Source organism: Cyprinodon tularosa, unplaced genomic scaffold, assembly GCF_016077235.1.
Source record: "Cyprinodon tularosa strain WSP-4 unplaced genomic scaffold, ASM1607723v1 ctg474, whole genome shotgun sequence".
In the NCBI taxonomy this organism is placed as follows: Eukaryota; Metazoa; Chordata; class Actinopteri; order Cyprinodontiformes; family Cyprinodontidae; genus Cyprinodon; species Cyprinodon tularosa.
In genome coordinates, this window is record NW_024039201.1 from 299,889 (window position 1) to 326,697 (window position 26,809).

At 41.0% G+C, this 26,809-nt stretch overlaps 1 protein-coding gene and 1 long non-coding RNA gene across 2 annotated transcripts in view; one reads left to right on the top strand and one right to left on the bottom strand.

The window, feature by feature from the left end:
• LOC119794301 (metabotropic glutamate receptor 7) overlaps positions 1-26,809 on the bottom strand; it is a 195,090-nt gene that overhangs the window by 26,051 nt on the left and 142,230 nt on the right. Inside the window, exons 6-8 of the mRNA XM_038301790.1 lie at positions 21,739-21,939; positions 19,716-19,855; positions 8,425-9,360 (exon numbers count right to left, since the gene is read on the bottom strand). Coding sequence (XP_038157718.1) covers positions 8,425-9,360; positions 19,716-19,855; positions 21,739-21,939 — 1,277 coding nt within the window. The remainder of the gene's footprint in view (positions 1-8,424; positions 9,361-19,715; positions 19,856-21,738; positions 21,940-26,809) is intronic.
• Positions 453-1,332, top strand: LOC119794302. Its single transcript, XR_005282208.1, has 3 exons — positions 453-524; positions 748-872; positions 1,321-1,332. It is a non-coding gene; the product is annotated as an uncharacterized LOC119794302 (long non-coding RNA).

Consider the following 26,809-nt stretch of genomic DNA (forward strand, 5'->3'; position numbering starts at 1 on the left):
ACCCCTTTCAAGGCAAACAAGAGACGTCTTTGGTTGCAAGCCATCAGAAGAAGCGATTGGAACGAGCAGATTAAAAATGCATCAATCTGCAGCGATCACTTTATATCAGGTAAGTCTTATCTATAAAAAAGCTAAACGGCATTGCTGGTTTTACAAACAATGGTTTTACATACAATTATTAAGTATTACATATATAAACGGGATTAATGAATCGTACAAAACACATTGGAGCATAACTAGCATACAAGCTAATGTACCTTGATTCAGTCTTATCAAGTTGCAACTCATCGGGTCAGCCATAAGTTTTATCTTTAACATCATCACGTTGTCTGGTCTAAACTTCTCTGTGTGTGCTGTCTTTTCAATTGATTGACTAGTGTCTGTTGATGATGATGATGATGATGATGATTGCTTCAATTCATTATTTGTACAGTAGAGGCATCAGACGACATCCCAGACTTTGTCCCGTCTATCTTTCCATACTCAATCCAGCCCGGCAAAGACGGTGTTGCAAAACTGGAGCGGTAAGTATCACATCTGTGTGCTTGATTGTTGTCTGATTACAAGCATGACTCCACATAGTATGACTGGAAAAAATATTGATATATTGTAGCTATATAGGTTACCCGGGTTAAAGGTCAGAGCATGTAGTTTTTATTAGACATCTCATATGGAGAGTTGGGATGACTGAGCATGTGATTTGTATGGACTTGAATTCAGGAGATTGTTCTCTCCTGTGTGTTTCAGATATAAGAGAAAAAGAAGAAGGGATGCAACCCCCAGCAGGTGTCCAGAAGATGGACATCAGTGTACACCCTCTTCCATCTCTCCAACTGAGTGTGGAATAGAGGCTGGTGCTGATCTATATAATGGTATGAAACCTTATTACTAACCTGACCAAGACGGCCTGCAAACTCATTTGGATTTTTATAAAGGGACGTAGATCTGTGTGTTCCTAAATGTTAACATATTAATTATTGCAGAATAGAAAGGTCACTAGTGTACGGAAGAGGTTTAGGGCCACTGAAAAAAAAAAAAAAAGTAAACTGATTTTAAAATTTTATTTCAGTTTAACATGGGAACAAAGTCAGAATTCTGACTTTTTTCCCATACTATACTGAAATAAAATAAACAAAAACAGTTAACTTTTTTTTTTTTTCCCAGTGGCCCTTATCCTCTTCCGTACTAGTGGGATTAATCAGTTAGTAATGTTCATATTTGTTGCGAACAGGTATTTGCCCACAGTGTGACTTATCACCCAGAATGTAACCATTTGTTTTTTGTAAAGATAAGAATGTAAAATTTGTATTTATTTTTCAGAAGGTATGGTCCAAAAGACTGTCCATGATGACCTCCAGCTGAAGTACAGCCAACTTCATACAGAGTGTGATAACCTGCGTGAGGACATCAACAAACTGAAAACAGAGAATGAACAATAAAAAGAAATGCTCGGGACTGCACAGTTCTCTTTTGCGTCACTGAAGTGTAAAGCAGCACAGGTGCTGTTTTTCACAGGTCTAACCAGTGCCCTCTTTAATTGGATCCTGCAGACGATTAAGGACAGTGTTGAGGTCATCCGTGGCTCTCTGACCCTAGAGGATCATCTTTTGGCTGTACTCATGAAACTCAGATTAGGACTCACCAACAAGGATATTGCATTCAGATTTAATGTTAACGAATGTGACATCTCTAAAATCTTAAGAAGTTGGCAGCCTATTATGTCTCAGATTTTTGAAACCTTTAATCAAGTCGCCAAGTAAGCATGCTATTTTAAAGAATATGCCAAAATGTTTCAAACCTAAATACCAGCGTTGCAGGTGCATTATTAACTGCACAGAAATTTTTTATTAACAGACCAACAAATTTAACAGCCAGAGCCCAAACATATTCAAATTATAAGAGCCATAACACGGTTAAGTATTTGGTTGGCATGTCACCTGCAGGAGCAATTACATTTCTGTCTGCAGGTTGGGGTGGGCCTGTTTCTGATAAACAACTTTCAGCCGAGTCTGGATTTTATGACCTTCTACAAGTAAATGATGAGATACTAGCAGATCGTGGTTTTACCATTAGAGATGAGCTTGCCTTGCGTGGTGCTACCCTGAGGATCCCTCACTTTACCAAAGGTAAAAAGCAGTTGTCTGCTCAAGAGGTGGAAACATTGAGGCGTTTGTCCAATGTTAGAATACACATTGAAAGAATAATAGGGAGATGGAAAACTTTCCGAATTCTTACTACTGTTATTCCTTTATCACAGGCGGACCTGTTAGATGACATTGTAATTGTTTGTGCAGCATTGACAAACATTTGCAAATGCATAGTCCCTAGAAAACAAATTAAAAGCCCTTAATTGAATTGTGCCAAAATTAAGGCCTTAGTGTTGTTAACATCTATGAATTGAGGTTTAAATGTCATTGAATATTATTTTTTTTGAAAAAAATGATTGCCTAAGTATTTTCACTGCATAAGCTCATTGAACATTCAAAAGCTGTGGTTTAAAACATTTTGCAGCAGTTTTGGTTCAAAATGTGTGTTGTATCCAGTTTGCTTTTGAATATTGAGATTTTTCCTCATTCCTCTGTTGTATGATATATTTCAAAATCTTAAATGAAATATGCAGATATTTTGCTTTGTGTTTTGCCATTGAAAAGAATACAATTCAATCAGCTGATACCTGTGTACACCCTGTGTAAATATTAATAAAGTATTCAAGAGTCAAGGAAACATTGAAATATATTTATTCTTGTGCATGTAACCAATAATAAAAATAACAATATTAAACAATCTTGTCATAAGATGCACACTGAGAACCTTAGTGCATACTTTGAATGGTAAGCACAGGTATAGTTACAACTCTATTTTTCAGAGTGCATTTTTTCTAGTTTTTCTGTTTTTTGCGCTGATCACAATACCATTCTTTAGCCTTTCTTTTTACTTTTGCACATTCGTAATGGAAATGCCTATTGCACTTTGCACAGGTGGGAATGAATGTCCGGCCACTGAATTTTTGGGCCATTTTTTCTCGTCATTTATCCACTCACCGGCATGTAACGCGTATGGGTCATTAAGACGTATTCCATTAACTAGTGTTAATTTAGCAGCATAACTTATTTTATCACTAGGTGATAAACTGTTGTAGAACGCTGACAACATCGCTAGTTAGCAGATCGCAACTGCTAAATAACCGCGTATAATCACAACATTCGACCAGACGCTTTAAAGGACCCGGCACTTTTTGCAGTCAAGATGCGCGCGCATCCGCCGTGTTGATAAACAAATAATCCCTCTATTAAAACACTGTTAATCGAGAGGACCAGTTTAGTACAGAGAATGTTACTGCCATCCAGGCAAACAAATGACACCGACTTTTGTCACTTCAGAGTGAATGTATGACTTATTGCTCCTTTAATTCCAGCTGTATGCCTCTCCATCTTCCCGCTACAGTTTTCCTATACTGTCTAAGAGGAACTGTTCCTGCCGTCCAACAGACATTAGGGTTGGAGGAGGTCTCTTAAATCCTCTGCTCAGACTAGGGGAGCTGCTGTTCATGTGGTGGACACTAGTGTTCAGACCTATTTCTGACTCCTTGTTCTGTTCAGTTTCTTTTCTCTCACTGCTGTGTTTAGATCTTTGTGACTTCAGACTCAGATGACTTTCCTGCAGGAGGTGATGTTAGATTCAACTGTTCTGATCTAGTTTTTTATTAACACAACTCTCTCTGCTCGCTCTCACTAAAATGGATCAGTGGGAGTTTGCTGCTGCCTTCTCATCCAAAACTCTCCCAACCATTCAGCAAATCGGTCTCCAGGCTGCATCAAACAGCGTAAATCTGTTCAACACACCGAGGCTTATTTCTTTGACTTATTAAAGCTTCAGATCTGGCTGAATGTCAGCAGCTGAGGAGAGTAAAGTCTGAGTAAAGCAAAGAGATAACAGGTAAACACTCTGCTTTCCGGATTCTGATTCAGTCTCAGATATTCTGCTGCCTCAGGCTTCTGCTCCCATATTCACTGAGTCACCAGCTGCTGCTGAAGCAGCCAGAATCTTTCAGATCCTCCAACAAAGCAAAGCAAATTCAGCTCAGTCCTGCCTGGAAACACAGACATCTGCAGGTACAACGACAAACCGCTTTCAGTCGACTAGACTGATGTGATTTGCTGGCTTCCTGGGGGCAGCTTCAACTGAAAAGCTGCTTTTATAATTAAATTAAACAACAAAACAAAAACATGTGCATAGTTATTTGGAAATGGACCCAAATTGGTCTATTTAGTACAAATCTGCAATCAACCTGTTGAGGTTCTGGTGACAGTAGATGCCTTTTTATGGAAAGCTTCATGCCTTTAATGTCAGTTTCTGTTGTATGGGGATGTTTGTTTCTTGTTTTATTAAGTCTGGTCTTCTAAGTATCTGCTGGCCACTTTTAATCCAAAGCCAAGGACATATTAAACATCTGTAGTGAGGATAAAGCCAAACTTTCTTTTTTCTTTGCTTGTTTTATTTGACTTCTGTCTACATAGCAAATTGTCCCTTGTGGATGACGATGCCTACCTTTGACCTCATGTGAAATTACACTCACCGGCCACTTTATTAGGTACAGCTGTCCAACTGCTCGTTAACACTTAATTCCTAAGCAGCCAATCACATGGCGGCAACTCAGTGCATTTAGGCATGTAGACATGGTCAAGACAATCTCCTGCAGTTCAAACCGAGCATCAGTATGGGGAAGAAAGGTGATTTGAGTGACTTTGAACGTTGCATGATTGTTGGTGCCAGAAGGGCTGGTCTGAGTATTTCAGAAACTGCTGATCTACTGGGATTTTCATGCACAACCATCTCTAGGGTTTACAGAGAATGGTCCGAAAAAGAAAAAACATCCAGTGAGTGGCAGTTCTGTGGGCGGAAATGCCTTGTTGATGCCAGAGGTCAGAGGAGAATGGCCAGACTGGTTCGAGCTGATAGAAGGGCAACAGTGACTCAAATAACCACCGGTTACAACCAAGGTGGGCAGAAGAGCATCTCTGAACGCACAGTACGTCGAACTTTGAGGAAGATGGGCTATGGCAGCAGAAGACCACACCGGGTGCCACTCCTTTCAGCTAAGAACAAGAAACTGAGGCTACAATTTGCCCAAGCTCAACGAAATTGGACAATAGAAGATTGGAAAAACGTTGCCTGGTCTGATGAGTCTCGATTTCTGCTGCGACATTCGGATGGTAGGGTCAGAATTTGGCGTCTACAACATGAAAGCATGGATCCATCCTGCCTTGTATCAACGGTTCAGGCTGGTGGTGGTGGTGTCATGGTGTGGGGAATATTTTCTTGGCACTCTTTGGGCCCCTTGGTACCAATTGAGCATCGTTGCAACGCCACAGCCTACCTGAGTATTGTTTCTGACCATATCCATCCCTTTATGACCACAATGTACCCAACTTATGATGGCTACTTTCAGCAGGATAATGCGCCATGTCATAAAGCTGGAATCATCTCAGACTGGTTTCTTGAACATGACAATGAGTTCACTGTACTCAAATGGCCTCCACAGTCACCAGATCTCAATCCAATAGAGCATCTTTGGGATGTGGTGGAACGGGAGATTCGCATCATGGATGTGCAGCCGACAAATCTGCGGCAACTGTGTGATGCCATCATTTCAATATGGACCAAACTCCCTGAGGAATGCTTCCAGTGCCTTGTTGAATCTATGCCACCAAGAATTGAGACAGTTCTGAAGGCAAAAGGGGGTCCAACCCGTTACTAGCATGGGGTACCTAATAAAGTGGCCGGTGAGTGTATGTGAAGTCAAAGACAGATCAGGTAAACCTCATTAAAGCTTCCTGAACATTAAAGCTGCAGAGGTGCTCCCCCTGCTGGGCAGAGCACAGAAAGTTAAAGACAGAAGCCCAGTTGGGTCAAATCAAACCGTTTTTTTTGTAGTGCTTAGAGGAAGGAAACTTAAGGATCTCTGTTCTGATTTGTCCAACAAGCTTTCTGCTGAAACAAATGGTCTTATGTTGCTTTCATGGGATGTTCCTCAGCCTTCCCAGAGGAGAGAACATGAGACCATCAAAACTATTTGGTCCAGTTTCCTATTGTCGAATGAGATGAAAGCTGATAGAAAAAAAAAAAAAAAGCTGAGACTTTGGAGCTGCATTCAGATATGTCCAAATGAACTATAATAAATACACATACACTAATTCAGAGCTTCTGACCCATTCCGAGACTCTGCAGCAGCACTTTAATCAGCAGCGGCTGGGGGAATAGGGTTTCTAGCACTTGAGCTAAAAGCATAAATTCTGATGTAAAACTACTTGGCCTGGTTTGTATCTATCAGGAAACACGTCAGAACAAAAAAAGCAGTAGGATGCTAAATAGGTTTAAGTGGAGGAAAAGGGAGCAGAGAGTGAAACTAAAACCATCAAGTAAAGGCCAATTTATGCTTCTGATGCATAGCCTCTGCAACCGTCAAATCTGTCTCTGTGCAGAGGTTCTGCAACTGTTGTTGCGCACCTCAAAAAAATCTTGACTACGCATCGGACGATCGCAAACTCGTGCAGACCTCAAGCGGAAGTGCGCAGACAAAAAGCAGCTGTGATTGTTCCTTGGTATGTCCTGCCGGCTGTCTGTGTGGTTGTCCTTCTTGATTCGATGCCGTGGCATGCCATTTTTAAAAACCGAGGAACAACTACAATTGTCATCTACGACGAAAGGTTAATTGGTCTTTTTGCCAACTCCATTAACAGAACCTGTTCCTCTTCGATGTCTAGCAAATCTAGATCCATCTCTGTGACCGTGATATCTTTCAGACAAGCCATTGTTGTTTTGGAAGATAAACACTCCCTCTGGTGTCACCAAAGTTCTCGCGAGTTCTCAATTAGACTCCCCCTTGTTCTTTGGCAGGAAACTGCAGTGCGTCCCTAGAAATTCCAGACCAACAGCGCAGAAGCATACCAGCAAAACTGGTTCGCGAACAGACCCAAGCACCATTAGATGTGTGCAGTTGCAGAAGTGATGAGCAACATGAGTAACTAAGCACTGAGTTAGAAACCAGTTTAAGCCTGTTTAAATTGCTATGTAAAAACTTTGAACCAGAATCACCCATGAAACCTATAGAACTCAGAATGTTGCTACAGAAACAGAGACAATTGTCCTGTAAAAAAAGAAATACTCAAAACATTTAGCATACTAGACCATCTTGATGATTGCAAGTCCATCCACAAGGCACTTCCTGACCTCCACTTGGTCCACTGTCAGGAGATCAGGTAACTGCCTGATAAAAGCATCAACCTTGCCCTCTGGTGGCTTTGGATATACTGGTTGCCTAAATGAATTAGGATGTATTTACACCTGACATATTTTGATTCACTTTGAAAGGAAATTGTTTCCCACCTTGATCCAAACCTTTTGTTTTGGTGTGAATATGTAAGTCTGCTATTAATCCAGACCAAAAAAAAAAAAAAAAACAGACCAAAGGACCTTTCTGGTGTGCGTACAATGGGATAAGATAAGGGTTAATAAAAATGTATACATAAGTGTCTGAATTTGTACATGTAGTCAATAAATGTGAATACATTTAAAATTACCATTTGTTCCTTGTCATCAACTTGCTCATATATATGACATCAGATGTTTCATATCGGAAAATACTAGTTTAGCAGTAACAAATAGAAGGTATAGAGTTACAACTTTTGCAAAAGTACAAGAACGAATCTCAAATTTACGAATACAACTAGTATTAAAGAAGAAGAAGAAAACAAAAGATGAAAACTGCCCCAATAATCAGATGTTGTAATGTGCCTGGATCGAAAGTAACATTTCAGTAAAGAAATCACATTGTGTTTACAAATGCACCTACGCATTTCTTTCCATCTCTTATTCTATCTGATGGAAAACAACTTTACATCCTGGTCGTCGTGTTCTGTTTGAACCACATGAGGTTCTGTGTGTTCCAAATACTGTATATTTGCTTCACTTGAATAGAATAAATAAAAAATGATTTCCATCCAGACAGAAAGTCGGGAATGTTGTCGAAAGATGACACATTAAACCAGCACTAGGCAGTAACATTGATTTAAGGCCAAACCTGAACATAAAAAGATGGAGATCCTAAGTATAAGCTGGGATTCACTCCTACCCTGTGCTTTATTTCATCTTATTAACATCTAGGCAGTGCATATGGAACTCGATTAGTTATTTAAGGAGAGTTAGGGTCCTGCCTTTTTGACCAAAGGGCTGGGGCCTCCAAAAGACAAAATTTATCTATAGGAAAATCATTATTATCAGGAGGGTCATACAAACATAAACATAATCCAAACATGGTTTGGTGTTTGAGTCTTGAACAAGAGCTCTTTTACTTAGCTAGAGCTCAGAGGTCTATGGATGTAGAGCCACTGATGGAAGCTTTCTGAGATATAAAGAGGGTCCTACCTTTTCTGCAGACTGAGCCGTGCCGAAGAAGATGGGGATGAAGGCCAGCCACACAATGCAGGTGGTGTACATAGTAAAGCCAATGGGTTTGGCTTCATTAAAGTTCTCTGGGACCCCACGGGTCTTTATGGCGTAAACAGTACATGTCACCATCAGTAAGATGCTGTAACCCAAAGAGCAGATGATCTGTAGATCCGTAATATCACATTTCAACACCCCTCGAGCCTGGTTGGGGTTTGTGGTCCTCTGCTCATCAAAGTCTATGATGATGTTGGGTGGATCCACCCCGAACCAGATCAGCACCCCCAGTAGCTGCACAGAGATTAGGCTGAAGGTGATGACCAGCTGGGAGGTGGGGCTGATCATCCTCGGTGCCGTCACAGACTGCTTGCCCTGCTCAAAGATCCGATAGATGCGGTTGGTCTTTGTGAGCAGGGCTGCGTAGCTAATGCACATTCCTAGACCCAAGAAAATCCTGCGGAATGCGCAAACGCCAACATCAGGTTTAGCAATCATCAGGAACGTGATAATGTAGCACAGGAATATTCCAGTCAGGAGAACGTAGCTCAGCTCCCTGCCAGATGCCCGGACAATTGGAGTGTCATTGTAGCGTATGAAGGTTGCCATGACGAAGATGGTGGCAATGATCCCCAGCATGGCCAGAAAAACTGGGATCACTGCCCAAGGGGAATGCCATTCCAGCTTTATGATGGGTATGGGCTGACAGGAGGTCCGGTTCATGCTGGGCCTCATGTTATAGGCGCACAGCTTGCAGCTGAACACGTCAGATTGGTACTGGTACCCATCGCAGGGCTCGCAGTGCCAGCAGCAGGGCATCCCCTTCACCACCTTCTTCCTCTCTCCGGCTCTGCAGGGGAGGCTGCACACGGAGCTGGGAATCTCCAGCTCGCCCCGAGGCCACTGTAGTTCCTCCATCTGAAAGAAACAACAGGAGTTCAGAGATCATCAGAAATTAGTTTTTTCTTGCTCATATGTTCTGGGTGTTAGGCGCCATATTTCAGGGCAAACTGTAGGAACTTCTTATTGAAGAAAGAGAATTGTGGTAAGAGAGAAATAAACTCTAGCTGTACCCCAAACCCAGGGTGGCTAATGTCTGGCTTTTTGACGATACCTTCCCCAAAGAAATTGTATTAATGTCTGCAGCCAAAGGCAGTTTGAACCAGAAAAGTTTGGGAGTTGTTTGAAGACCATTGGGCAAAATAAAATCTTTATCACAACTCTTTATGAGGTTTGTTGGCAAAGTAACCTGGCTCTATAGGAGGTACGACATCTACGTGAAGGACTTTAACTGAGGGACTCAATCCCCTGCCTCAGATTCATGCCTGCAACGCTGAAGCACAAGTCCTAAATGATCTGACAGTCTGGCTGCAGGTAATGACTTCTGGGTTCTCTTTTAGAGGAGCATTTATATGGAGGGGGTCCTCCTATGATGTTAAGTCTGGTTCATTTTGTCCATCCAATCAGATAAAATGAAAAGTTTGACTGCAAAAGCTGGAATTATAAAACATCGTGAATATTTACAAACAGGCCAGAGAAACTGACAGATGTTTTATTTTTTGTATGTTATTATATCTATTTGATGCTGATGGTTCTAGATTGTAGCAAGATTCTGTCTCCATCCATCCATCCATCCATCCATCCATCGAAAGCCCTGCAGTAAAAGCAGCTTCATCAATGCAAGCAGACTGACCTGAGGTGAGATTTAAAGAGTATCTTCGTCGTAGCCTCTGCTGTCAGCTGATCAATAATTCAGCTGGCTGTTTCAGAGAGTTTCCCAGCAGCTGAACTGATCCTGACAAGACGTCTCTGTGTTAAAAATCCATAAGGGTCCACAGAGAATCCAACATGTCCCCTGATCTCTATAGCTGAGGATAATCTCACAGCCCTTAAGCTGGTGATTAAGGCTCAGGGTTCAGAGACGGCCTGTCTCTGAGGGATGAAATGAGACATAAGCTGCTCTGCAGGTCAGACAGCTGAACTGCAGAACCACCATCAGCACATGGATGGTACAAAATGGCATATAAAGCTGCTCTGCTACAGACCCAGAGACCCCGAGTAAGACGCAGAGGGGAAGATGTTTTCATTGGCATTCAAACAACATCACAGAGAAATCTGACAAGTTCCTCCAGTTGAGAAATCATTGAGGCTGATTCTCTAGGCTCCTCAGAATTAAAGACTGTCTATGGTTAAATAAGCAGAAGACATCTTGTCTGTGGCGGATGGGCAGCATCCACCCATTAACTTTAATGTCTTTGACACTGAAACATCCAACAAATAAGGCGAGAAATCAGAGGTTCCCGTGTCAGAGGCCTCCTCCCCCTTCCTCTCCTCCTCTTCCTCCTCATCATTGTCTTATCAGCACTAAGCAGGAGGTTGTTTCTAATCTATGTCTTTGATAAACTCTGATGTCACAGTTGCCAGAAGGTCATGTGATCATCTGAAACAAACCAGGAGGCGAGTCATAAAGGAAGACCAGAGCTGCTTCTGATGATAAGAGCTGGTTCTGTCCGAAGGACCACCTGCTTGGTTCCTCAGATATAACAGTTCAGTCTGTGGAAAATATTCCTCCATCTTAACAAATCAGGAGATGGTAGCAGGTTGGAGGTTGTACCTATTTCTACTGCCTTTAGGGGGCGCCACTCTGTTAGCTCCATGTTTGGAGCAACTCTAATTCCATTTGGAATGATTTTTGTTCCTTAAATGTTGCAAGAAAAGAAAAAACCTTTTGCAAATCGAAATTAAAATATAAAATCCAGAAATGAAACTTTAATAAAAGGTCATGATTTAAAGGAATGTTTTTAAGAGAGTAACTTTGTTAATTTCTTAAAATCAAAGAAATCAACAAATTTGTTTTTCATATTTTATCTTTTCAAACATATTGTTTTTCAAATTTGTTGTTAACAGATTCAATATTTAGAAATTTTATTTGTTCAAATGTCAGTTTTTCAGATTTTTACAAATTGCCTTCTCTTTAAACTGCGTTTTAAAGATCACACTCTCCTAACTAAGATCAATAGAAATGCATCTTTGCTCCTCAATCCAGAGGAAAACCTGCAAGAAAAGAGACATTGAAAAAAAAAAAGAAAATTTAAAATGCAAAAAAAAACAACAAAAAAAACAATTAAAGAACACAATTCACTCCAAGGATTCTTGGTTTTACTCTCTGAGTTGATGGTAATTTTCTTTGTTTATCAGTCTGACTCCTCAAAGGTGGGTAGCTGCACTCTCTGTCATGTTGTTCAGAACCTTCAGGGTCCAAATGGAATCTCTGCAGAACAGCTTCAGTAGTCCAGCAACTCCTATTTGGGAATCAGGAGCTCCATCTACCCTTTTCCTGCGGAGAAGCCGATTGCCTTTCATCCAAACTTTAACTAAATATAGTTATAAACTTTGACTGAAGAAGACAAAAACAGCACAGCTGAATATTTGATGCTGCAAATCATTATTTCAATAACTTATTAACAAGAGATGAGAAGGTCCAGGAAAACTGGAGGAGCTGAAGCTTCATCCTGAATATTCTGGGACCAAAGATCTCCATCTGACAGAAGATCCAGAGAGGAGAAGCGTACCTGTTGTTTCTCCAGAGATCAAGGTCAGATTTCATTAGGGATGCTGAGATGCTCCCAGGCACTAAGGACGAGACGCATAAGATCTCCGATTAGAGCGACGCCAGCGTGTCCTGCACCGCCCGTCTCTGATTATTGCTCCATCTGGGAGACGTGCAGGATGGAAGAGATAAGCGGTAGTCTCGATGTGTCGCTGATTTTTCTGTCCTGGTTCTGATCCTTCAGAAGTTAAGGCATGAAATGTACTCAAACAGAAACAAGATAAGGAATAACAGCAGCCGACTGTAAAGCTGCTGACTCCTTTCAAGATATCTGGTTGCATAAATTTATCAGTTTTACCCACAGAAACCATTTCAAGTTAGAGACACTAAATAAATAACAGACATTTTTCATCAGACAGACAAAAATTTAATAATCCTTAAGACACTATTCTCATAATCATAATCAGTATAACGGCACATCCTTAGACCAATGCAGGAACAGTTGCTTTCAACAGGAAGCTCCAAAAGAAACCATCAACACATCCTCACTTTAAACAACCGGCTGGGAACAACAATGCATCTGGACACTTCAGAGAACACCAACATTTCCCACTTCAACTGCCCTCATTACGATCATCTACTGGGTGTTTAAGGGTTCGGATCTTTTCCCAGTTCGTTATAATTTAAGCGAATATCAACACTTGGTTCTTTAAGTTCTTTTTTGGATCCCAACCTGCTGGTTCTCTTTTGGTACTCTTGGTACCACTGTACTAAAAGTTCTTGAATATCGGCTGACTCTCAGTTTATAACTAGTGTTGCGCCTATGCCATTTTTTGGCCCCGATACCGATACCCGATACCTGGCTGTGCAGTATCGGCCAATACCGATACCATAATGATGTAAAATAATTGCCATCATGGCTTTGTCAAGCTCAACCTTTGTGAAGCAGGAAAAAAACTAATACAAAGTGAATCCAGTAGAACTTTTTATTGCCTACCAGGAGTGGGTGACAATGGTTGAATACATTTATGGCTCTCAAAATGGTATCGGTGCCCTATTTGTTGGTACTCGCCAACACCGATACCACCATTTTAGGGCAGTACCGGGGCCCCGTCCGATACTGGTATCGGTGCAACACTATTTATAACTGATAATGATGCTCTTCTTGTTTGTCTGGAAATATATCCGCGAATACTTATTTTGAGCTTCATGGATCCCATCATCTAGACATCCCTAAATATAAGAACCCAGAGTTTTGCAGTAAAGGCTTCTAGAAAACTTCATGTCCAGTTGCCTAAACAAGGGGACTTCAACGTTTTCCAGGCCAAGGACCCCCAAACTGATGGTGAGATGGAACGGGGATGCCCTAATTATATATATTGGATGAAATTGTGTTATATCAAACTGGTCCTATAGTCACTCTATTACAGATGGAATAATGTAACGAAAGTAACTTCGCCCTTGGACTGTTAAAGTATTTCCGATTCGAAATCTTCGTTGATGGGTCAAGTGTTGTGAATGAAATGGTGCCCAGCTTGAAAGAGCTCCTGTGTGTCGCTGAATGTGAGCATTGATGACTGAAGGACATCTGTTTATCTGTTTACTACAGTGTGTTGAATTCATGTTAATGTGTATTTAAAGACATTTCAATTAGTGGAAGAAATTGCAAGGGGAAATATAAAAATAAAAGTCTAATGAACCAAACCTTTTGCAACCCCCATGCAGTACCTCTGTGGAACCCCAAGGGGTCAAGGACCCCCTGTTGAAGACCTCTGGCCTAAACCAAACTTTTCTATCAAGCTCCATTCAACCACCTTCTCTTCCAATTATCCAAGATCAATTGGTTCAGAAAGAAAATCCAACTGAAGCTCTCCTTAGCCTCTTTCTTTAGTCCATTCTGGTGGAAATATATAAATGAAGGAGTCTCAAAGGTTAAGATCTCACCTCACCTAGCTCCGTTAGATGCTGAAGAGCTGTTCTGAACCTCCTCTATATCTCCTCTCCGTACCTCTATGGTGAACCCAGCCTCCCTGCAGAGCTGGATCTTTTCAGATGTTTAGGAGCTTTTGTTTGCTTGTTTGTGAAGATTCACATTGGATCCAGACTAATGGATCCAGTCTGAAGCTGGGAGCGAGATGGAGAGGGCTCTCCAGCCTGCAGATGAAAGGAAGCCTGTTTCCTTAGAAAGGTTCCTCACAGCTGATGTTAGATGAGAGAAAGTCAGATTTTCACAGCTTCACCTTGGATGTAGGTCTTCCATGAGGCTGGCTGGATTAAGATGACACATATCAGTACCCTGCTCCACTCTATAAAATCTCCTTTCTCCTCAGGTGGTTCTGGTTTTACGTGGGCTGTCATCCACTTCTGATTGCTTTTCTGGCTCGAAACACAGTGTTCTGGATGACTAATCCAAGCCACACTACAGGTTTTTCTAACTGTCATGATCTGCTAAGCCTCTTATAAAAGTTTATGTACCTCCACCATCCTATCCAGTCATGTTGGGGTAAAGAATGAAAAGTTTTCTGACATAAGGTGCTTCCAAATACATCAAAATCTAGCTCCTAACTCCTGTTCCTATCCCTTTATCTTGGATGAAGAACTTTTATGATCTCAGTGACCAATGGCAGGTAGCTGAGGTCGATTCTGACGTTCCAGTGGTGTCTAGATTTATTGTAAAGCCATTTTTGTGCGGACATTTGGTCATGTCATGAGGTCATTGCCATCTTTTCTTTACTCATGTTTGACGAGTTCTTGTGTTTTCCAGTTCTGGATGAAATGGATCATCTATGTGTTTATGATCAGTCATGATGGAGGTCAGTGATGGTGGTTCATAATATCGGTTCAGACGGATTTGGGTCAGTTCAGTTCTGAAAACTAAAACCCTTGGTGGTTTTAAGGCTCCTGCATACTCTGAAGATCTATTGTACGTTCAGCAAAATGTGCTTTATAATATTGTCAGTCATTTTATGAAACCATGTTACTGCAGGGATTTGATCCATTTACAGCAGCTGCTGTTTGAATGGATGAAGCTGCAAATCCTGGAGGTTGGTGAGAACATTTTAATCCCCTTATATGAATTCCTCAGGGAGGGAGATTACAGGTGACACTTTGATGAGAAAATCCCTTATTTGCACATTTTGCTCTCAGCTCAGCTCTAATTAACGGACTTCTAATGCCATCAACATGTTGTGATTGAAATCTAGGATGTGAAAGGTTTTAATTAAATGCCAAAGAGAGAGAAAGGTGTAAAGTAGGAGGAACTCCACTTTACCTGTAGGTTATTTAGGAATGCTCTTCTTCATTTCTTTATATACTGCAGCTACCGGAAACTTCAGTTTCTCTTCTTACAAACTGTGCCACGTCTTCATCTTTTATTTAAAGTTTCCTCATATTTGCTGCTTTTAACAAAAATAGTTCAAGTCCAGCGTTTCTGTGAGTAGTATTATGATGTGAGCAGTTTGGTTTGAAATACTAGAGGATTTAAATTAGCAGCTGTTTCTTCAGTGGTTGCAACAGGATGTTGAGGAGTAGTTCAGTGGAATCAAAAATATATGTTTGATGAAATACATTAAGGATTATTTTTGGGTTTAACATGCCGGCGTTGATTTTGGGCTAGACTGACCCTCAGCCTCATCATATCAAGTTTATAGAGGTGACTCTTTGCTCATTAGAAAGTCACTGAAGGCAAAATTTATTCAGGATGTTCCAAAAAACAAAACAAAACCAAAAAACTAATTAAGTTCAGTTGTGATGTTTGCATAAAGAACTGTTTTCCTGCCGCATTCATCCGTGCAGCTCAGACATCTTTTTTCACTAATGTTATTCTACAAGTATCACCTCCTTTTTAGTCACACATTTTTTAATTTGCCCCCGACTTTCCGATATACTAGACATAAAACCTTGGCCAAATTGAGTTTCTGGTATTAAAAATCGTTTTATGCTTTGTTGATTTACATTTGTGGATCTTTCACCGATTAATTTTTTGTAGTTCAATCATTAAGCCCTTCACACAGATTGTTTCAAATGTACCTTAAACCCTTTGTTTTACACAGACAGCCAAGATAACATGTGCATTCCCCCAGTGCCAGTTACTACATTCAGTGTGGACCTAGGAAGCCTTTGGCAGGCTCTAGTTTTCGTTACAACTGGTTCCTGTATGTTATTATTGACTGTTATAAATGTGTTTAAAATCTTGTAATATACCTATATTTCTATCTATTTTTTAACTAAATAAAAGTTTAGACATTTTTATTTGGCGACAACTTAAAAGCAAAAAAACAAAAATATATTTAGACATGTATATAAATTTGGCAGCCAATAGGTTAAACTATGTTCTGTGTATTTATGAAGGCCCACATGCAAAAACCCCCAACCCAAAATAAAATAGAATATGCAGATTGCTGAAGTACAATAGCAAATTACTTTGCACCTTTTTTGAAGATTTGCTCTGCCTTCCTACGTTAAAAAAAATGCACCAAACCTTCTGGACATCAGGCCTTGGGCTTTTCCTCCTTTTTAAAAGTAGACAGGGAGTTGCTTACTCGGCCATTTCATTGTTACTCATTGCATGCATACACAGGATTGCACCACAGACCATGTAGTCTTGAAATGGTAAATACTCAAACGATGAAGTTTAATAACAAATTGAACAAAAATAAAAGAGTAAAACATAGAAATTGTATTAGTAAGCCAACAAGATGGCAAAGAATTAATCTAAAAGTCTTTTTATGTGACCAGAACTTACTTACCCCAGTAGCTGTAAGGCTGAATCAAACTAGCATAAAAGGTGTGTCATATTTTTTAACCATTTTATTGCAGATTTTCTGTGGTCTGATCCCACGGAGAACCTGCAGCACCCGGACCAGAACATAAGTCTGAAACTAATCTAGATTGTTTTGTTTAACTGTGTGGAACATTGGAGTGTTAATGATAAAATGCTCTCAGCATGAATCAGAGTCCAGCTGAGGCAGAAAATTAAACCCGGTGCTGCGCTCAGGTCCAAACCTTCCACCTAAACAAGATGACATAACATTAAAATGAATCTCCCTCTGGGACATGAATAAAGATCTGAACCTAAACGAGCGGCTTCCAGCAGGAAATGAGTGGCTTCGTCCTGCAGCAGCTAACAGCCATAGAAACTCAATAGATGCTTCTGAACCAGAGGCCAGATTGAGGCTTTAAGCCAGAGAGCAGGACAAATAAGGCCGACCTAAACAGAAGACTTCCTCTGAACGTCTCCACAGATCCGATTTGTGGCTGCAGCACATTAGGATAATTGAGCCCCACATATCAGGACAGAAAGCCCCTCAGGGAACAGCTTTCCCTTTTTCTCCAACTCTGTTAACAGGCAGTTCAAACAAAGGTTACTCTACTGATTACTCCTCTGAGCCTCCGGTTTAAATTACGTTCCAGGATCTCTTTACATGTTCCACAGCTCATTCATTCCTGGTTCCACTGTCACACAGGAACCTACAGCTGCTGTAATGACTCCCTCTGTAACGTGGAGAGCCACGCAGTGTGAAATACACAGCCAGGAGTTATGAGGACGGAGGGTTGGAGCAATAATGATAGACCTAATCTGGAGCAGTGCGGGCTGTTAAGGTGAATTATTTAGTGTGACAGAGCAAAGACTCAGTTCTGAATTCGGATGATGTGTAGAATCATCCAGCAACTGACATAATGAAAGGCTGACATGTGGGGAGATACAAGGAGACTAACTGAGACAAAATAAGATATAAAACAATGATGTGATGAATGGATGGAAACATCCAGTAGCTTTTGCTTGATTAAATTGCAATACTGATGTGACATATCTAATAATTAACTCATGTCTTAAAGCTCCTATATCATGGTAAATCAAATTTTTAATGCACAAAGTGATATTTTGTTTGATTATTCTCAAGAAATCATTATGAGTTTTGCTGTCTGTGCAACAGTCCCACCCTCACCTGTGAAAATGAGGCATTGGAGAGTATCTAGGTAGAGCAAGGCTCCCTCCGGGAAACACCTACCACTTTGCAGGCTATGCAAATAAATGCCTGCTTCTCCCATCAGGGAGGAGCGATATGAGGTATAGTGCAATGTTTCTGGCTCAGATTTAAGACCAAGTGGCGTGTTTTTTTGGTCCTAATCTGCACAGGGTAGCAGCTTTTCTTTTTAAGCTCATGTCTAAGTCTTGGATATCTGCTTTTTTTGGTCTCTGGTTTTGTTCTTGGTACAGCATTCAGAAGTTGTATGATATGGCGATGTCATGAAATAGGTGACGGATGCTTTACTAAGACAAACGCTTATCTTTGGGGTTAGAAGAAAACAGTTATATTGTAAAGCAAATATATACAAATGTTGTTCGAAAGGCAAAATGTTGTCATATATTTGCCTATAGGTACATTTGAAAGGCTTAAAAAACATGATATACACTGGAAAAATGTATGCAACCCTTTTTGAGTTGTTACACAGTTGTTTCATTAAACAATTATGTTAAAGTAACTAAATATAATTAATTAGATGCCAAAAATGGTTGCAATTTTTTTTTTCTGTGAACCTTTAACTATCTATAGTTATTGCTAATCTAATTGTCTAATTCCTAACCTGTTGCGACATAGACTAACTTCACCATCTTTAGTAAATATTATGGGCCAGATCTTCAAAAGAAGATAAAAAGGGATTTTAACATGAAATTCAAGAATCAGTGCATGTAAACTGCATGTCTGCCTTCACCAATGGAGATCACATTCTAGTTCGAATGACCAAATTGTATGGGTTGGGGATATGCGAATGTAAACACATTCAACACAGTATTTTTTTCTTTTACTACGAGGCTACATTGCTTTGCAGAACATCGGCACAAGCAATTGTTTAAAAGGAATTGTTGGAGGTAAATCTGCTGTAAATCTAACCAAGGCTTGTTCCCTGTCAGGGATGGGGGGTGTTAGTGGGTGGGTGGTTGCGTGGGGCGGGGGTTCGTCAAACAACACACAAAGACAGCTTCCCATGTATTGTGTTATTTTATTTAACAATGTTATTTTCATAATTTTATGTTTTTTATTTCGTTTATAGTGCTTTGAGATGCTAATAGTATCTGAACTACATTATACATAATAGTTAGTAGTGTCATTGTTAGTATTTTAAAACAAATTAACCACCATTATTTCCTCCAACTACATGGCTGAGGACCTCATCTTCCTTTCACGGCCACTCTCTGCCTGTGGAACAAACACCCAATGTTGTACATGTATAGCCATACTCCTGTTGTCCTCTTTATCATCAATCTTCCATGGGACTACAGATGACCATTGACACTAAATCTGGCATACTGACATTTCTGTACTTGTGCATTTAAACTTTGCAGCAGTTTAAGTCATTTTGTGAGGTGTTTATGTTAGGTCCTTTAAGATAAAGGTGCAGCTGATCTGGGCTGTAGAAGGTGAGTTTGGTCCAAACCAGAAGTAGGCCTTACCTGTCAGAACTTTCTAGCAGCAGGAGGATTATAGAGAAATCCAGTTGAATGATCCAGAACCACCATTAGTTCTCAGAGATCCCGCCGCTGCTTATTGGACACATTTTTAACACAAAGAAAATAGAACCATGATGCTTTTGTGTTGCTGAGGCTCAGAAAAGAATGGGTCAAACTAAAGTCTGTCTGTGTCCATATTGCCTCTCTGAGGAGTTTCTCAACATGTCGCTACATCAGTAGATGGAAGCATCTATTGGGACGGGGACTTACACTGAGCTGCAGGGTCTCTGTCCACTGTCCGATCACTCTGTACCCTGCTCCCGTCACGTTGTTCCACTGGTACTGGAATAGGTCATAGCGTCCTGGGGCATCGCCGTTTCTGTTGAACGTCACCGAGGTGCCGGCACTTCCTGTGGAGTAAAACATGGTCAACCATCGCATTCATCTATTTGCAGGGTTTTTGGTTTGCTCATCATCATCGTTTAAGTTTGAAGCAGATAGGAGCAGATGTTTCAGAGATGCAGTTCTTTACATGCAAACTTATTATTTCCTCTTTCAATGTTTTTTCCAAAAGGTCAGTGAAGCACAAAGGAATATTTAAAGCTTTCAAATTCAAACTCACAGTTAATATTCATACAAGGAGCATGTGGAACAGAACAATATTCGTGTTCTGAAAGGTTCTGAAATGATAGAACATTAAAGAGAACAGAGTTGGGGATGGATGGATGGATTTAGTTATTTCCTCTCAGAGGTTCAGACTGGTGAAGCTGCGATCAGTTCGCTCATCGCTTCAAGTGCCACTTTCTCTCCACATCAGCACTTCTCACTAATTACCTGATAAATGAGGCTCTGTGGGGCAAATTTCCTCAGCCACGTCTGCAATATCAGAACCGTTCAGAATAATATCAGGAAACTCTAACAGTTAATTATGAAAATTAATATAATAATATTTGCTTAATTAGTGAAATAGTCCAAGCACAAAGTGCCTGACAGTTAAAGGGACATGCAGCAGAAAGTTAGGCTCCACCAGTTAAGATACTCCTGATTATTCAGAGCATGTGGAGAAGAAAGCCTACAGGCTACCCAGAGTCCCTGTGGTCCCAGCAGTGAAGTGTCCCGATCTACCAATGGATTCCAGCTCTGCCAAACTCTGCTTCATGGCAGTTTCTGCCTAAAGCCACTGGCATTGGTAAGGACTGGAATCAGATTCTCCCACAGGAGCAAATTCTCCCAGCATCTGGGAACTATTTGATGATGCAGAAAGACTGATGCAAATCAAAGCACAAATGACTGAAGTCTGAGCAAAAATTCAGAATCACAGGTGTTACTGTCAGACAGCAAACAATGCTTAACGATGCACATGTGGAGCCTTTATTGAAACTTCAGGTGGGAATAGTTGCTTCTTTCTGCTGTTATTTTGTTTCTCTTTATGATCATTTGGGCATCTTTATGCTGCTGCTGCTGCTTCCCTCTGAGGTCTTTAAGTGACAACAACCGTTGAGCTTTAGGTTTGGAGATGGTCTCTTAAACACTGTTGTCACATTAAGCACTGGCTGAGTCCCTCCTAAATGATAACATCCTCCCTCCTGGTCTCCTCAGGAAGGTGTCTCCTCACTCTGAGGGTCTGCAGAAAAACTCACCTTCCACCGTTTCAGAATCAGGTAATAACGGCTCGCCGCTCTGCTGTCGTAATGGCAGATTTCATTAGCATTTTGGTCACACTGTGGAACATCTTTGGAGGCCAAGTGCTGGAATAAAGTGCCTCAGTCATATTTTTATTGCCTGATGAAATTCCTGCAGCAGTTTATGTTCCAGATCTGCTCAGACTGGAAACCAAGGGAAAGACATTTCAGAGCCTGGCAGAGTCGCTCACTGACTTAATGAGTGACTTTGGAGCATTTCTTTTTGCTTCAGGGTACTAAGTCTAATTATTGCCTTTTAAAGAGTAGTCATCATCTGAGCTTCCGAACCTGCTGACTGATGGGCTTTCAGAGTTCCTACATGCTGCTTTAATCTGGATCTGTTTGATTTCTCAGTCAGATTCAGCCTCATCTTTTCTCCTCTTTTGTTACTTTGTTTTAACCTCCCAGTCAACATGCATTTATCCTCCAGCAGGCACAGAGCTGGAGTGATCGAAGATTTCAAAATGAGGGTCACGTTTCGCTTCAGTGTATTTAACGATGAGGAGCAGTCTGGTGTTTTTCACTCTGACGTGTTGCAGCCTTGGAGTTCAGAGCACAGCGAGGCTCCGGCTTTATGGTCCGCAGAAGGACGACGTCATCAGTCCACTCACCGTTGAAGCTGACGCTGCGGATGTACTTGAGCAGTTTCTTCCCACCGGCCAACTCCATCTCCGGGCAGATTCCTGAAATGTCCGGACACAGGTCCCGCTGCATGTTGTGCAGCGCGTGGGCCATGGCGTACACGGCGTCGATCACAAACTGGACCTTTCCCTCCTGCTCGTACTTGGAGTCGATGCCGATCCGCTCCTGACCTGAAACAGAGACAGAGGATGATGACTCAGGAGATTCAAAGCAGGTGAGAAATAAAGTTTACAGTTTGAGCTCCCTCACTGGTGAGAGAGAAAACAATGGGATTGAAACGGTTAGAAGCTTCCAGTGACACCAGTTTAGGACACATTGATCCAGCTGAACTAGAACCAATTGTGTTTCCTTTGTGTTGCATCATTAAATCTGAATCTACCTTCACCTTAAAGCTATCTGGGTGGTTCTGACCTGTTTCTGCTGCTTTTCCATTGAGCTCCCATCATGAAGACAACTTTCACCTCAAGCATGTTAAATAAATGCAGGACGACGAGGCGCTTGGGATGAACTACACACAAAAAAGAAGCTTCCACCAAGTCAAGCGGTCCCTGTTTGATTTCTGTCAGTGTTTGGATGCAGAGTCATGAATAAATAAAAGAGAGGAAATAAATCAGGATTCATTCAGCTCACAGAGGATCTGTTCAGAGCGTCAGCACAGCTATCAGGGACATCCGACCTTCAAAAGATGTGCTTCAACTGCACGGGGGTCAGACAAAGGTCAATTAACCTTCTCACATCATGTCTGGCAACAGACAAAGTTCTGAAATGACAAAGTCTTTGGAATCCCAACCAGCTGAGCATTTGATGGTATAAGGGATGGATTGTTTAGTTCAGAGAAGTCAAGAACGACGGTTTGGACCAGGCCTGCCAGCCAGTAGTCCTACAGCCAACATCAGCAGGGGACGCTGCCCCTTTTAGACTGTGCCAGGTATGTGAGCGTGACAGAGCCAGTTGATGGTGGGTGTGCAGGCAGGATCAGCAGGAAGCAGTGCGATACAGAGACAGATCTCACAGAAACAGAAGATTCTGAGTCACAGCAACAAACTCTACAATTGCTTCCTGCTGCTGCAAAGCAACAAAGTGGAAAATTTACCTCATCAGGATTCCCCCCAGTCATCTACTGGGGATTAATGTTTTTGCTTGATGAAGATGGTAAACAAAATATATTACGGTAGGTAGTTTTAGGTTTAGCAAGAAAAAATAAATGTATCAAATATTTGAAATGAAGTCAGTATATAAACAACTAAAAGCATTACCAGATTCACCACAACGCACCTTGCTTCCATCCCCTAATTATGTAGTTGGCAGACCATGTTGATGGATGAAACTGGAGAAAGAAAAACGCCCACTGGTACCAGTGTGAGCAGTAGGAAAAGCAGAGGGCCAAGTATGTGAGGCAGTGCATGGCCCCTTATAGGGGTGTGTCTAGTGTTCATATAAACTAATTTATCTTCATTTTATGCTCTTTGTTCATTCTACGCCTTATCTGACAGGAGTCTCAGTGCCTTATTTAGACCAAAGTGTTAAAGTCAAGTTCAGCTTGAGAGTCGTCCTGTTAGAGGATGCGTGAAAGATATGCTGTGGTGTCTGACCACAAAGTGCGTCCCTTTAACAATGACATCGAACAAATTGGTTGGATTAAATTTTTTTACAGATAGTAACAAATACATGTTTAATTTGGGAAATTAAGGAAAATATTAACAGTAATATATAGTGTGAGTTTTTTCAATCTTTGTTGTTAGAAACCGGTTGAGTTACTGTTGAGCCTTGTCACTCCTCCTTTACCACATCCCTAAAAGCCACGCTTGGACTGCGAATGAGTTTCGGCCCTGGAATTTTTCAAACTACACTGGAACGTTTTATGGAACAGCATGCACAGCATGCATCTCAAATGTGAAACACAATACCGCGACAGTGACTGCTACTGCATGACATCCACACTTGTACAAAGCCAGCCAGACACCCAATCACACATACAGCGCCGTTGCTGACTCACATTTTCCAGCCCAAAAACTGTTCATAAACCGCCGTGATATAGGAAATCTCGCCCGATTTCAACCAACGTCTATTGATCTCTTAGGACATAAATCTAAAGAAAAAAATTTTTTACCCATAGAAAGCCATCCTAAACTGCCAGATTGGGAAATAACACAACATGGCAACAATGCATGTAATACGGGAAATGTTAGCCTTTAGATGCAAAACCCCATCACGCACCGCAACATATTTTTGCAAAATATTCGAACATAAATTCGGCAAATATAACAGGAACATCGTAGTTTGGTTTAAAGAAAGCATTTTAGTTTTATTATAATTTAATTTGTTGCAAGGATTTTACAGTTTGAAGAAATAGAAAATTACATAATATGCCAACCGTCACAAGGAACGGCTATATATACTGAGTGCATCATTTAGATAGTTAACATTGTATTACTTCTTGAGCTCCTTGAGTTATTTACTGTCACAGTTAGGTGCTGGAGAGTTAGTGTTGGGGCCGGTATGATTTAAGGAGAGCCGGCCCTCGCACGCTGAAATTAGGACCGGCCCACCGGGCAAATGCCTGGTATCACAGATTAGCAGTCCCAGCCTGCTAAAAGCTGAATGGTAACTGGACTTAATGCATCAGTAGCTTCTATCATGGTTATGGTTCCGTGCTGGAACCTAGAAAGGTCAGGAGAGCTGCAACACTCCAATAGATCCGATTAATTCACACGCACTGAACTGAATGTTCAGGACGAGTATCTCTGATGAGGAAACCTGAGATTCTCAGCAGGGTTTCTTTACCCATGTGTTTGAAACCAGAGTTTTTTAGGAGCTAAAGATGCTTTCTGTGTGTCCACCCCAGGACTGACTGGCTCCATATAAAGAACCTGGATCTAGGTCACAGTAGTGCTGGGCTCCCTCTCTGACATGGACATGGGCAGTGGTTTCAGAACCTGCATGTCCTCACCGCTGTGCCCTCATCCTGGACTGTTCTAAACCACCTGTCTGCAAAGGTAATTAAATGATGTCAGATGATGTTAGTCTGATGATGTCAGTCTGCCGTCAGTCACACTGGTCCATGCTTGGCTGTCCAGTTTGTCCCATGGTGTCCTGAGCGGCATCTAAGTCAGAGCAAACAGTTCTGAACTCAGGTATCAGCACATACTACTTCAGGGATCTGCTGCCACAAATCTGCAGGTCAGAGGATGAACTGATGAGATTGTCTGCAGAAATCCTCCTGAGGACATGCTCTCATCTCCAGCCCTCCATATTTCCTTGCCTGAGGCAACGCGACAGCAAGCTGAATGTTATCTTCTCAGTGGAAGTCCCTCAGCCTCCTTCTGCTCTCAATGACCGGTACATATCTCTCCTTCATCCATATGCCCCCAGACACATCTGTATGTTATCAGGACGGCAGCCATGGATGCACACAGAGCAGGACGTTATCAGGATTGCAGAATGGCTGTAAACGTCCACAGGCGGCAGTCTGTCACAGTAGCAACAACCTGTAACTACAGGGAGGGTAAAACATACTGAAACGATATTGTCTGAGAAAGCGGAGGAAAAGTGACTGCTTAGAAACATATTAATCATCTTAAAGCCATGATCCATGTACTCTTACATGACCCACAATGCATTTGGAGCTTAGTTATAGATTGACCCTCAGCTGTAAATAGAGGAGATCAGATGTATTTTCAAAGAAGCAAGACAGTAAGAACAGTCTGAAAAAATCCTTCACACACCAAAGATAATTATGGGGTTCTACAAGCCTAAAGTCTTCTATTCAAATCATATCAATTCAGTTTAATTACTAACCTAGTTCACAGCTACTATTATCTTCAAACATCTTAATATATATATATTTTTTCCCCCTGAAAAATTCAATAGATTAGAATATGCATTCTGCTGAAGCTTATCTGCCAGATTAAATCTACCTATTACCTTTTTAAAAATAACAATCTTAAAGCATTATAGCATAATTATAAACATGTTTTTTTTTATTAATCCCACACTTCAGTATCCATATTTTCTCTCTGGTTTGATTTTATTTTCCTGTATTTTTATTAAATTACAGGAAATCATCTTACAGTAAATTCTTGAAAACATCAGACAGCATATATGTACATATTGAGACATTACCATTTTTTACAGAGCACTAAACAACTAAATGAAAGTTATAAAAACCAGGGAGGTTTAACTGTTGCTTGAAGCATGCTCTACTGCTCTGCTGGAAACACCACAAGCAAACTAGGACACTGCTTAGTTTGCCAAGATTGACTACTGCAGTCAAGTCCGTTATTTGTTGGTGTCTCCACTTTTTTGCTGTATTGTGTAATTTTATGAACAGATTCATGTAGGGGTTATGCAGTTGTACAAAAAACATCAGCCTGTTACTGATTGACCCTGTAAATCTGCTGTATGCTGATGATACTCAGTTCTACTAGAAACCTGGATGAGTTTAAGTTTTTCTTGCTTCTTTATGTTAAAAAACCCTTAAACACAAACAGTCATATTTCCTTAAAGTATAACACTTTGAGGCAAAAACAACAAATTCCAAGTTTAATCTTTTACATGAAGGTTAAAATCAGTATAACTGGAACCTCATGGACCAGTACCCAGATGTTCCGATAGATCAGGTGACCAGATATGAGTCAAGACAGTCAAGCAGTGCTTAAAATACTGGAAATGAGAACAGGTGGGAAATGCTCCACAGCCACATGGATGAGGCTGAGAAAGAATACAGATCCGCGAGGATCAAACACAGACTGAATTTTCAACTAAAAAAGATTTCTTCATGTAAAACTTCACCAGTAATTGGTGATTTCTGATCAAACCTGGATTTGTTTCGTAATTCAATTGATTCCTTGTCTTTTTTAAATTATTTTAACACTGCTGGATCACAAAAGTGTGTCCTGCTGTTCCTGTTGTTGCTGAGGAAGCCTGATGAAATATGGAGAAAGGCAGAACGTGTATTTATTACATTAAAAATAGAAGTAAACGAATCTGATGAGCAGCTGAGTTCAAAGGAAGCAGCTGCAGGAAGTCCAGTGGTATGAA